Source organism: Solea senegalensis, linkage group LG10 (genome assembly GCF_019176455.1).
Source record: "Solea senegalensis isolate Sse05_10M linkage group LG10, IFAPA_SoseM_1, whole genome shotgun sequence".
In the NCBI taxonomy this organism is placed as follows: domain Eukaryota; kingdom Metazoa; phylum Chordata; class Actinopteri; order Pleuronectiformes; family Soleidae; genus Solea; species Solea senegalensis.
The window spans coordinates 11,440,556-11,453,713 of NC_058030.1; the positions used below are offsets into that span (position 1 = coordinate 11,440,556).

At 41.1% G+C, this 13,158-nt stretch overlaps 1 protein-coding gene across 2 annotated transcripts; it reads right to left on the bottom strand.

The window, feature by feature from the left end:
- Positions 1-3,212: 3,212 nt before the first annotated feature.
- Positions 3,213-12,281, bottom strand: LOC122775943 (vegetative cell wall protein gp1-like). Of its 2 annotated transcripts, XM_044036195.1 has the most exons (9): positions 11,817-12,281; positions 9,904-11,251; positions 8,947-9,061; positions 7,688-7,868; positions 6,767-6,781; positions 5,855-5,938; positions 5,132-5,202; positions 3,646-3,781; positions 3,213-3,561 (listed from the first exon to the last, which is right to left on the bottom strand). In XM_044036195.1, exons 1-9 carry the CDS (start codon positions 11,883-11,885, stop codon positions 3,538-3,540), a joined length of 2,043 nt encoding a protein of 680 aa, XP_043892130.1. In that variant the 5' UTR covers positions 11,886-12,281; the 3' UTR covers positions 3,213-3,537. The 2 variants fall into 2 exon arrangements, with proteins under 2 accessions (XP_043892130.1, XP_043892131.1); XM_044036196.1 differs by lacking the exon at positions 6,767-6,781.
- Positions 12,282-13,158: the final 877 nt, after the last annotated feature.

Sequence of the window (13,158 nt, forward strand, 5' to 3'; positions counted from 1 at the left end):
ACAAAATATATTAGCCCAAACATTTTGCATTGTTCCCTTTAATCATCACCACATGATGACACTCACACTTTTGAGCATGTACGTGGATGCTACTCAAGTTTCACTCTTTAGCTGTGAGAAGCCACTACATACAAAACAGCTGATACAGTGGAGAACGGGCTTGACAAACACAGTGGAGCAGTTAACAGCTAATGAGACACACGTTCCATTGGTGAGCTGTGGTAAAGACCAAAATAAAGCTAAAAGGAAATGTATCAGGTGACTCCTACATTACCATGATGACGTTTTATTCAGATAGTGCTCTGGATAGAGAGACAGTATACGATGTTAGTAACAGAATAAACAAGGTTAAGATGTTACACAGGCATTTTTCTTACCCTCTTTAACATCTGTAATGTAAAATCAAAAAAGTTATACAACCAGACACGGATACATGATCGCTGTGTGAGTCTGTGCATTACAAGTGGATTCTGTTGTGCCTACGGTGTACATGACCTGTGCCGTGTGCCGCTGTTAATGTAATATCCCATCAGACATCACATTATCCCATGGGAGCAGCAAACAACACGATGACAAGAGAAAATGAGGTGGAAAACACACATACACACACACACACACACACACGCACACACACAGAGTTATGTAACAGTTCTACTCAAGTAGTCTGCAGGTTTCAGACACGTCCTTGGTAACTATCACTATAGCACCGCCACAGAAAGGACAGGATTGCATAATCACAAACTCCAAAGTCAATGAAAGCAGCAGCAGATCTGAGCCCACATGTTGAGTACAGGTGATACTGGGAAGTGTCTAACGCTTGGATCAGTGTGATTCTACAGCCAAAGTGTCCATGGACACGCAGCTCTGTGGCTTCACAGTTTAGTTTTGTCTTTTCATCAAAGCCCCCACGACGCCCACGTCCACAGCTAAGGGAAATAACTACCTTCCCTTCAAAGATTTTTTATCACAAATTCTGTCACTGATAAGTTGTAATGTGACGCTGGTGAAGGCAATATGCCAGCCTTATATAACTGTGACGTGAATTATTTTGTTTTTCTCTCTGAGTGGGTGATAAGGTTACTGTGACAGGCTTTTGTCTATAGAATGAGAAACTGGACAAACACAAACCCGCCCACCTCCTTTGCTCCAGTTTTTGTTATTTTGCTTTTTTGTACTTTTGCTCCTCATACTGTAGTGTGCCTGGTCAACTTGCATTTATTCATCCACCCTCCTCATTTCAAAGGATTACTGTATGTCCCTAGGAGAAAGGCGTGTTTGTAAGTCTTCCAGCATACTGCCAGCATTTCAAACACAGAAATTATGACGACTGGACTCTCATCACATCTGCCCCCACACACAAACACACGCTTAATCACACAAAGCTGATTTCAAATTTCACTTTGTTTACTTAGTCATAGGGTTAGTACTTTATTCAGCCACACAAATGCAATAGAATAGAATAGACAAAAACAAACCCAGCAGCGACAGAAGTGCTTATACTGTACATGCTTGTCCTATATTATCCTACACCTTTGAAAAAGGAAAGCAAAATATGTACCTACATATACTGTATATATGTACACAATAAAATATTTTTGTATCCCTCAAAAATAGCACTACAAAGTAAGTACCTTTACTTTAACTACACAATCCTAAATTCATATTTGTACTATTCCATAATGTAACTCCAACAATAGAAAAACATGTCAATTTTAAGACATTTTAGGCTTGATTCACAATTACATGAATCTATGCAATCATATTTACTTTCCATGTTTACTTTTCCTGTCTAAAGGCACTTAAGTAAACTGTCTTAAAGTGGCTTATAATGAGCTTACCTCACCTCCAGCGTGTGCCCAGAATCACCAGTTCTACAGCAGCCGGTCACAGTTAGAGAGACACATTGCTACCAGAGGAGATGGACGCACAGATGCAACATCCAGGACCATTTCACCATCTGTGAGTCTGCCTCACCTTGTCTGCCCACTCCCCTGATCAAAGAGCAAATGTAAAGTCTGACTACAACCGGGCCACAAGGGTGAAAGCAAAGCAGAGCTGCTCTCTCTCTCTCTCTCTGTCTGTCTGTCTGTCTGAGCACAAAGATACAGTAGAGTTTAACGCTGTGAGCAGTTCAGTTAATGCTAAACCTGGAATAATTGTTATTCACCACTTGTGGTCAGGAAAATCAACATGCAAATAACACCCACATATTGTCACTAAATTAAAGTTGACAAGGTGAATGTACGAGCTGTCAGCGTAAACTAACCATTATACAGTTTGTATACACAATGTAGGCCTGTACATTGACTTAACACCAGTAGTCTCTCAGACAAATGTAAATATATATTGTTAAACACACACTTTTAAGCACAAACAAAAGAGCCACTCGAAGTACAGTGAACACTCAGACACCAGTGAGTCACTTCTTCTTTCGTTTAGTAGACGCGGCGAGGACGTGAAGCAGAGAGGTTTAATATAGATTTTGTACATTTTGTACAGTTCATTTTAAGCTTTGGCCAACTGCTGTTACGTAATAACATGAGGTCACGGCAAAGCAAAGACAGAAACATAATGACATCACAGAGCCTTGTTTTTAACTGGACAGCAACAGAAAAAGTCTGGCTCAACAACACTGGCTGAACCTAAACAACACACATGTAAAATGCCACTGTAGATACAAGTGAATGATTTATTGTTTGCCTTGACAGGAAATTGGGTTTTTCTTTTTGGGATCCTAAAATAAAAGGTAACAGTAGTTTCTAGCTCAACGATTTACTGACATCTAACAGTGAGACTGAAGATTGTAACCTGCAAGAGCTCTTAGAGCAGGCTACAACCAGACAGACAAGGAGCATCTTAGTCGATGGCACTCAAATATTGTCTTGTTCTCTATTGTTATTCTGTGCAGTTTTATCCTTTGACCAAGCCAAATTTCTCCGAAGTGAGGCTAATCAAGTGACCTTGAACCTTGACTCCTCCACTCACCCGTCCATTTTCTTACTTTTTTAGTGTAGAAGGCTTCCATATCGAATGACAAATCATGGTGGCAAGCAAGAGTCTTGCATATGAAAGGCTTATTCTAAGGCTACAAGAACTTAAGGTGATTATACACTTTACAAAACATACTTATGAGTAGCACAATGCATCTTTGCAAATAAGGGTCATTTTCATTAACACATTTTTTCTTAAAAAAAAAATTAAAAGACTCTTAATGTGATAGAACAAACCAGTTTATTGACACCCATTCATATTTTGTGCACTCACCAATAGTTGAAGGTAAAAATTCCCTGAAATAAAATACTAAAGTATGTCATGTCCAAATCTGCTCCTTCAACAGTTCTTACACTCGTTACAGCTTTCGACACTTTAAGGCAGAGATGCACTGATTCAGTACGGTAATGTATCCTTTCACAAAGATTCACACGGGTGTCAAAACATCATAGTGTTGTCATTCACGACTGAAGACGTGACTTAAAACTAAACTGCATGTGTTTGTCGACTTGAAGACGCACAGGCGTCTTCATCGAGTGGTTCATATTAACCTCCAGTGCTCACTTTATTCTGTAGATGGGGTAAAAGTAAGTCAAGTTAAAATATAAATGAGTAAAATAGTAAAGTAGAGTCTATTTATAGGTTCAGTTGTACCTTTTTGGCGTTGTCTACACACTGCATGTAGGCCGAGGCAATGCTGGAGCAGGACAGAGTCTTTCCTGCGTTGTCCTTGTAGCATTTTAAAATCTGACTCTGCAGGTCTCCACAAACTGGCTGGATATTGAACCGGCTGAGAGAGAGAAATGGAGAGAGCACGTAGATCATCAAACATCACACTAGTTCAGTTCATGAATCCTCAAAACCTGTGAAACTTTCAGCGCTTTATATATCATCATCATCATCATTAGGACAAGGAATGTTTTAAGGGCCACGTTTAATTTCATTCAAACTGCTGATATACATTTTACCATTATAAAAATGCCATATCATGATATAAACAATATAGCCGAGCCTCAGCTTATAGTGTGCAAAATTGGGGATTACTTGCATGTTGCAGCTGAATTTCCCTTATCACTGGAAAACCTATGAAGCGGAAACGGTGCCTGAAAAGTTGCTGTACGTACAAAATACAGAAAGTGCTTATGCACATAAATATTCTGATTAATAAAACCATACACACACACGTCCCATACCAGTTTCCCTTTTTTCACAGTTTCACAGTCAACTCAGTCGAGCACATCTTTTCCGAGCTTCAGGTAACGCGCATACTTGACCATAAATAGTACGAAAAATGTCCCAGATTAATATTCATTGATAGGGGAGTGTCGGCAAAGTCATGGCAAACACAGAGAGAAGAAGAGGAAGTTCACAAAGTCAGAAATCGAGGCACAAAAAAAGGTTTCATATAGTGTCGTCAGCACTGTGTGGCAAATGCTGTGAACGCAGAAGGCCAAGATTGCTGCTCCACAACATGCAACCTTACATACCACATGTGTATGTAGGCGTATGCATCAGTCAAGGAAGGATTAGTTTGGTTTATAAATAAGCCTTGTTAAGCATTTATTTGAGAGTGTTCATTTATACTAATATTGATATTACCACTCTTTTATGTTTCCTCTTTTCTAATCTAAATATTAATAGGTAAATAGTATTTGTAAAGTTGGGCTATATCAATAAAAATGACGTCATCCTGCTGCCATTGGAGTCGCAGTTTCGCCTCTCTCCCGTTTATGTGCATGCATGGGTCAGAGTTTCGTGAAGGACCACACATTTCCCATCAAGTTTGTTTTTTTATAAGTCCCAAACTTGTGTGAACATAAGCTTTATAAACAAACCAATCATTACATAGACAATATTTATTTCTGCCAACATGTCATAGTGTAACGGTGCCACCTATGCACCAGGTTTGTGTACTGCATACGAGTGACGGACAAACAAAGGGCTCCTATAGTGACTGAATACAACACAAGCGTGGCTGAAAGACAAACTGCCGCTTTAGCAAGTTTGTGTTACTGCAGTAAATCCAAAGAAAGGATTTCAAACATCCGAGGTCACAAAATAACACATTTGAACTCAATGATGGAAACAGAGGTGGATCACAGGTACAGACAGGATTTACATAAATGGCGACATGACTTACGCAAAGCGGTTGTGTGTCTCCTCTTTGCCCTTCTGGAAACTCTCAGCAGTAACTTTGTAAAACTCGGCACACTGTCAAAAGGAGGCAAAACAACAAACATTATCAGCAAGATAAAATGATAAAATGATCAAAACTATCATTCAAGGTAGAAGGTTAATTATCTCTGACGTGTTACACTCAAGTCATTTTTAGACATGAACCCTGGGTAATGTCCAGAGATTTGGGTCCCTGGGTTACACACAGTATGATGAACGTAGCAGGACATTGTCTGGGTGAGAAGCATTCATAACAGCAGCAGAATCTCCAGAGGATCCAGGTAGAGGAGGAACACTCGCTAATTCACTCCCTGTGGATCCACTGGAGTTTCCCCTGCTGCGTTCTCACATAAGCTCACTCCGATATTCCTCTGATAGGAGAATCTGTTCAGTGCATGTCTGTAAACCAGAATATACAGTGTATATTCAGGGAGAACCAACACATATAGATTGTCTTCCATTTAGAGGGAAGTCCCTTACAATAGCTGAACAGTTTGTGGAAAAAAAATGCTTATATCAGCATTGACTTACAGCTCATTTTTCTTTGAGACCAATAATACAATTCAGTGGTAGAGTATTGTATGTCTGTGATTATTTTTTTTTTGGTCTTAGTGCCCCTTAGTGGTGAAAAGTAAATGATACAGCTTGAAAAAAACAAAAATCCTAAAACATATTAATAATATAATACCTTTGCTTCAAGTTTTGCAACGTGTTCCTTGTAGAGAGTGTTTCGTTTCTTTAACTCGCTCTCCCTCTCCTCCAGCTGTTGGGCCTGGAAGTCCACAGTTATTTAAGTAACATTAGCCACACTCATGAAAGCACAATATTCATAAAATCACTATATTTCACATGCATCCTGACTTTGCAGAATAAAATCAAATAAAAGATAATTGTTCCCTGGACTAAATACCAGAGATGGAAACTCTATGGTGACGATACCTTCATTTTTCATTTATCATTTGTTTCAGCTTTATGTAAGCAACAATAACATCATCATTCTGATGCACAGTAAATATCAAGATTATTTTGTATATATTCTGGTATTCCATGTTCATACTGCATATTCTATTTTATTGAATGTTTTTACTTATATTGTATACACATAGATGTGAAGCGCACCTATAAGTATTTCCGTTACCTTAACTGTCTTTGCTGTACAGACCCACAATGCAGTTTGGCAACACTTGACACATGTTTCAGTTGAAAACCAGTTATAAACATGACAAAACCAGCTTTTATATTTATAATCAGTGTGAGAAATGAGAAAATAATAAGAATTATAACATATTTTGCATGTTTTCTACAGTAATAGCAGTGGTTCATGAGGCTAGTGATCATGAGGAATATACACTTTGGTTGTATTCCAGTTCAGTGAATGGAAAAGGCTTTGCTCTACAAAAGAAAACCACTTAAAAGAACAAAACCTTAAATCAAAATGAATGAATCAGTACTATGTAACCTGCTGAGGTCACTGTTGCTCAGCACAGTGTTGTGCTGTAGAGTTTGCTGCCACCGTGGCAAAGTCTCCCCTGGATAAGAGGGAACTAAGAGTGAAGGTGAAAGATTAAAACATGCAAGAAATAAATTTCTCCCATCTTACCTTCAGCTCCATCCACTGGAACAAGACGACAGGGCAAGACAGAGAAAGAGGCACAGTGAGAGGAGCAAGAGTCACATTTACAAGAGATGTTGACACACACACAGTGCTGTGCAGAAGGTTTAGGAAATTCAGATGTTAGATAGGGAGGTATCTTATTGGTACAGAATCAAATCAATTATCCTGCATGAAAATTCATTCAAATGTGTCTTGTGTGACCAAAAGAGAAAGAAGGCCTGGACACCACAGAACCCTGAAGACACTGAATCACATAGGAGCTGTGACGGCTTCTCACAGGCTATGTTTAGACTGCAGGCCAATCACATTTTTTTCCCTAATCAGATCTTTTCACACAAACTTCCCACATGTTTTATTTTGATTTAAAGTGATCAAATCAGATTTGTGTATCCAAACATGACCAAGCTTTGGTAACAATGTGGGTGCACCAAAGTTTGTGGTGCGACTTTAACACACAGATGCAGGAAAACTGGACATGGATCATCTCGCTCCCCAAACACTTGCTCTTGACGTCAAGACGCGGTATATACATGCAGAAAAGTTCAGCATTAGATGAGACCAGTATACCTATATTCTAGCATCTTTTAACTGTTGTAATGGCAGACTTTAATGAGCAGTGAGGGGTGTGGTGCTCCCGTCATCAGTTTTGATGTTTTTGTGTGTCAAGTGATCCAATCAGTGATCCAAAAGTCAATATGAAATCTGATTTAAATAGCCAGAGCTTTCAGACTATTTTATTTTAATCGTATTTCAAACCTTGTTTTGCTGTGCAGCCTTTTTAAACCAATCAAAATAAAATCTGTTAAAAAACCAAACACATACATCCTCACATCATTTTTTTTGTGAACAAACCTCTTGCACAGCACTTTACATAAAGAAGCATCATGCTTGTGTTTGTCTTCTTACATAAAGCTGCGCCATGAGCTGCTTGTCCTCCGTCTTCACTCGTTCCTTCACGAGGGCGTCCACCAGGTTCTCCGTGTGCGCCGCCTTCTCGGCCTCCAGCGTCCTCTTCAGCTGCTCCTCCACCTGAGCCTGCGCCGCAGCTATGGCCTCTGCCCGAGCCTGAGCCCTCATCTCCTCCAGCCTTCACATGCGGACACACAGATCATAGATTAGAACAAAGCAATGAGTCAATTAATGGACTAGATCTGCAGGGAGTTCATCAGTGAACAATTTAAGCACATTACAAAAATTTCAAACAAAAAAGCCTAGATTAGAGTTGGGTTTTCATTTTTTTTTCTTTTATCTGCTCATTGACACAATTACATTTGAGCTCCAGGACAGTTAGTTTCATAAAAAATAAAGCTTTATTAATCTGATGCTTCCTATGTCCAAAGTCTGAACCTTAACTTTTCAGAAAAACAGACATGGGTGTATTCTCCAGTGGACTCACCACCTGCAGGAGGAACCTTAAGGGTCTGACATGGAATGTCACCTCTCTGGCAGGGAAAGATCTGGAGCTTGGAGAGATACTGACTACATATCGCTTGGCTCACCGGAACACACAGCATCGGCTCTGGAACCAAGCCTCTCGAGATGGGTCGGACTCTCTTTTTTAGAAGGAGTTGCTCCAAGTGAGGGATGTGTTTGTTAACACACCTTTGAGATGTTGCAAGATCACACTACACTATCAAACTACTCAGTCTCTGGGGGTAGGTCTACGCGAGGGTGCTGGAGAGGAGACTATGCCTGACACAGTTCCAGAACACTGGACCAGCTCTATACACTTGCAAGGGAAGGGACATGGGACATGTTTGCCCAACCAGTCTACATGTACTTTATGGACCTGGAAAAGGTCCCTCGAGGTGATAAGAATTAGTCGCTGACTAATTAATCTGTCCCAAATGTGTTTGGTTACATCGTCACAGGGCTTTTTTACGCTGTGGACCTGGACAATATGTTTTTCAAACAGAGTGACACATCTCACGTTCCACCTATTTCACACTAGCAGTGAACAGCGGGAGGTGGCAGGTAAACATCAGAGCGACATGCTGCAGAGGCAGTACTAGTGGCAGCAGTGTCACGAGCAGCAGGGTTCTAAGTGGAGGAGTTTAAGTAGGTAGGGGACTGCTGCTGACCATTTTCAGATCACCAACAAAATCAGCAATACAGCTAAGCTAAACTGGTCTTGTGGTAAAAAAAACAAAAAAACAGCTTCTCACTGTTGCTGCAGCTCCTGCCTCCTCTTGTTGACCTCCTCTTCCAGACTCCTCTGCATCTCCTCTTTGATCTTCTGCCTGAGTTCTTCCTCCACCACTTCAGGTGGAACCGGTGCAGCTGTTGGTGAGCACAGGAAAGATGTTTAGAGAGTTTGCTTGCTTCAGTGAGACTTAATTCTTCACATCCAAACATTACCAAGCTCTGGTAGAACCTTTACAGTTTGCCATGTTACTTAATACGAGCAATTAAGTTCTCACTGAGACTGATAGCACTCGTTTAAATGCAGTCTAATCCAGCTAAGGCGTAGTCCGACTACTACAGGCAATCGGGCAACTTGCGGGGTCCGAATTATTGTCTTAGTCCGACTAAAATTTTTCACATACATGTAAACATACCTACAGGTTTTTGAAGTGTGGTTGAGAGGTATTGACACACTTTTAACACAGAGTTTGCCAAGTGTGCTGCTGTTTCTATGAACCAGTCTGGAACACAGACACTTGCTCTCAATGTTAACATGGCTGCTAGTGACAGGTTGTAAAACTGATTTTAGTCACTTAAAAAAAGGCTCACCTAATATACTTATGCACCTGTGTAAGTCAACCTTTTCCATTGTAATTTGAAGTTGAACACTTTCTTCCTGCACCAAAGTCCATAGAGGAAATCAATGATTTTACATGATGACACACAGGAGTCATTAATCTATTGCTGCCTCCATCAGTAAGTATCTATTTTGTTTTGAGTGACATAAACGAGGCAGAAACAGTCAGGTAGCTCCTGTGTCCCCGCAAGCCATGAATACTGATTTTCTCTAGGGACTTTGGTGCTGTGATGTGGTTAAGTGAGCAACTTACAAACTTCCATCCAGAAAAGGCTGTCAAATAATAATAAAGATTCATAAATGTCCGGGTCCCAGACTAGTTCTGAAAAATGGTGGAGGTCAACACTCAGATCTAACTGACCTTGTGCAGGTGGAGGCACTGGGGTAACAGCAGGTACTTCATCCTCTACAACCTGAGGTAGAGATGGGATGGGGGTGGACTCCTCAGGAGCTGTTACTGTTTCTGATGGAGGTGGTGCTGGAGACTGAACGAGATGTTCACTGACAGGTGCATCTGCAGCTACAATGGCCAACTCCACACAGTGACACGGTGGGTGGGGCTCTTCAAAGGTAAGCTCTGGAGCAGGAGCTGCTACTGGCTCTGGAGGAGAAGGAGGAGGAGGTGGAACAAGTTCACACAGAGGTGGTGGATGAACAACTGGAGCCACTTCTTCAGTCGGAGTCACTATGTCAGCTGGAGCAGATGGAACTAAAGCTGGAGCGGAATCAACCGCACAGGGTGGGATTGCTGGTTCAGGAGGTGTGATTTCAAGACTAAGTGAGGCTTGAACTACTTCCACTGGTGGGCTCGATGGAACGATGTTTTCATGTAGTTCAAGGACTGGAGCTGCAACAGGAGGTTGAGTAGGAGTAGGAGCTGACGTTACAGTTTCAGAGAGAGGAGGTGAAGCTGAAGGTTCACATGGAGCTGCAGCTGCTGTGGATGACTCAACAGGCGGTGGAAGCACAAGTGACTCTGTGATTTCAAAACTAAGAGGGGCTTGAACCACTTCCACTGGTGGTCTCGAGGGAACAATGGTTTCAAGGAGTTCTAGGACTGGAACTGCAACAGGAGGGTCAGTAGGTGGAGGAGCTGGCGTTACAGGTTCAGAGAGAGGAGGCAGAGCTGAAGGTTCACATGGAGCTGCAGCTGCTGTGGATGACTCAACAGGTGGAGGAAGCACAAGTGAATCGATGGCTTTTTCTGGAACAGGTGGACTCCCTGGTTCTATGAGAGGAGGTATGAAGGCTTCAGGAGGAGGTAGAACTACTGGCTCCAATGAAGGAGTAGGTGGTGGAGGAGAGACAGGCTCCATGTTTACTTTAACATCTGGTGCAACAGGTGATGGGGGAGGAGGTGTGGCTGGGACAACAGGGTCAGTCAGAGGTGGAGTTTTGGTCTCTGCAGGTGGTGGAGGAGGTGGCAGCGTTGCTATAGGTTCAACAGAAGTTGGAGGTAGAGAGTGAAACTTCACAGGAGGAGGAGGCACTAGCTTTATAGGTGGGGGAGCGGGTTCTGCTGATGGAGGTATAGATGGGGCTTCCAGAGGAGGACCAGGAGGATGTGTCACATTATCAGCAGATGGTGTGGACAGTGGAGTGGGTGTTTGTGTTTCAGGTGAGTGTGGAAGAGGACCTTGCTGCTGTGAGGACCGAGGACGACTGACAGGTGAAGTTTCTTTCATCCGGTGGATGACTTTGTCTGACAGCTGCGTGAGACAAGAGGATAAACATAAACAACAAGATATTTACTGACGTGTAGTCAGGTCAAAGTTTTGACCTTTACTTATGGTACTTGGAATGGAATGTAGGACTTGCAATTTCTTACTTGTAAAGTTAAAGCAATGAATCTAAACACTGGTACTACTGACAGGTATGTAGAATATGAGAGATAACATGTAGATAAAAGATTAGATAGTTAACTCATATTTTAAAGTCACAATTAAAATAACTTTTTATGGCCATTTTCTTGTTATGTCATAGAACACAAAATCCTGACACTGATAAATAAGTCACAGCTTTTACAATCACCTTTAAATCTAGTGTTTTATTTTTTTTGGTGAGTTTAAATGTCTCACTGTCTCATATCTCATTGTAAACATTATGTGGATGTCAACCAACCAATTCAACAGTACCATTCACCAGTTTAAAAAAAAATCTTAAAAAACAATACTTATTTCCATTAGACTGTGAAAATTAAACAATTCTGATCACAATTAGCAGCCAATTGATCAGGTGTGTGCTTGTAGTGAGTCACCCTGAGATTCCACTCACCCGAATGCCCTTCACAAAAGTTACTCCACCCTCCTCATGGGTGAGGTGACTCGGACTGTTTCCACCCATCCTCACCCACGGAGGCCGCAAACTCACTATCGACGCTGATTGATCGCAGCTATTACTTGATCCAACGTGGATCTGAGATCCAGAGTAAGCGAGTGCAAACAGCTACGTCAACGCCCCCTACCAAGAAACAACAGCAGCTGCCATTGGACAGCGCTGAGTAACGGCTCACCGTATTGGTCGACTGGGTCTCAACACCAGGAGAACACTATGTCCTGAGAGAAGAAAAAAGTAACACTAAAAAGACCACCCGTGCGTTTAAACATAACGATTTACCTCAGTAACGTGATCAATCTCATCAGTATAACAAGTAAACCTCACAAACACAAAGCAACATTTTCTCTAAATCTATGTTTCTCAAAGTGTGATATGTGTACCACCAGTGGTACGCTAGCTTCCTCTGGTGGTACTTCTGGTGGAAAATCAGAAATACTGTTCCACTGTAGAGCAGAGGAATTTTGACCAGAGTGCACAGAAAATGAAACAAATAACTAAAAATAAAATAATTAAATAAGAATAATTAGTCACCTTCTTAATATATATCTTAATATCTTAATCTAATTTCACTATAGCAGTGACTGAAGTATATGTGAGGAAGAAGAGCATGATGAGCAAATTACCTTATTGGGAATAAATCTGCCTCCTGTGAGAAGTCTGTAGCTGACTTTGCTCGACGTATTTACACCACTGCATTTTAACGTCTGTGAGACTGCTGTTACTGCCGAAGCGTATCGCATTCAACTAAAATGTTTTTTTAAAAGGCTGTTTTTATGAAGTTTTTGTGAATTAGAAGCTTCCCGTCTTGTTCACTGAATTGAAAGCAGACCCAGTTCTTCCGTATAATACAGTTACAGTGAACTGTATCCAGTGAAAGGAATGTCTTTAGTTTTTCAATTCCTCACCCATCATGATGAAAATAAATGGTGGTTGTTGTTGTCGGGTAAATTAGCCAACTGCTAAATTGAATAGCGGACCTACAGTAGAAGGCAGTTACATCAACATGCCGCATGGAACTATTTACACATGCTAGCATTGTACGGCTCAAGCAGGCCGACTGGGCTACATGATCCTCCTGGAGTCCTTCCAGTCTATGGAAGCATATTGCAACCAACTTCCGTTAGATGGGTTAGTAGCAAAAAAGGAAATCTCGTAGAAACAGCCTTTTAAAAAATTATGCAATGCTCTAAATAATCACATACTTAACAAGGTTAAAAATGCTTGAAAGATAAGAGCAGTAAACATGTTAGTTTAATGACTGAATTTAATTTCTGCATGG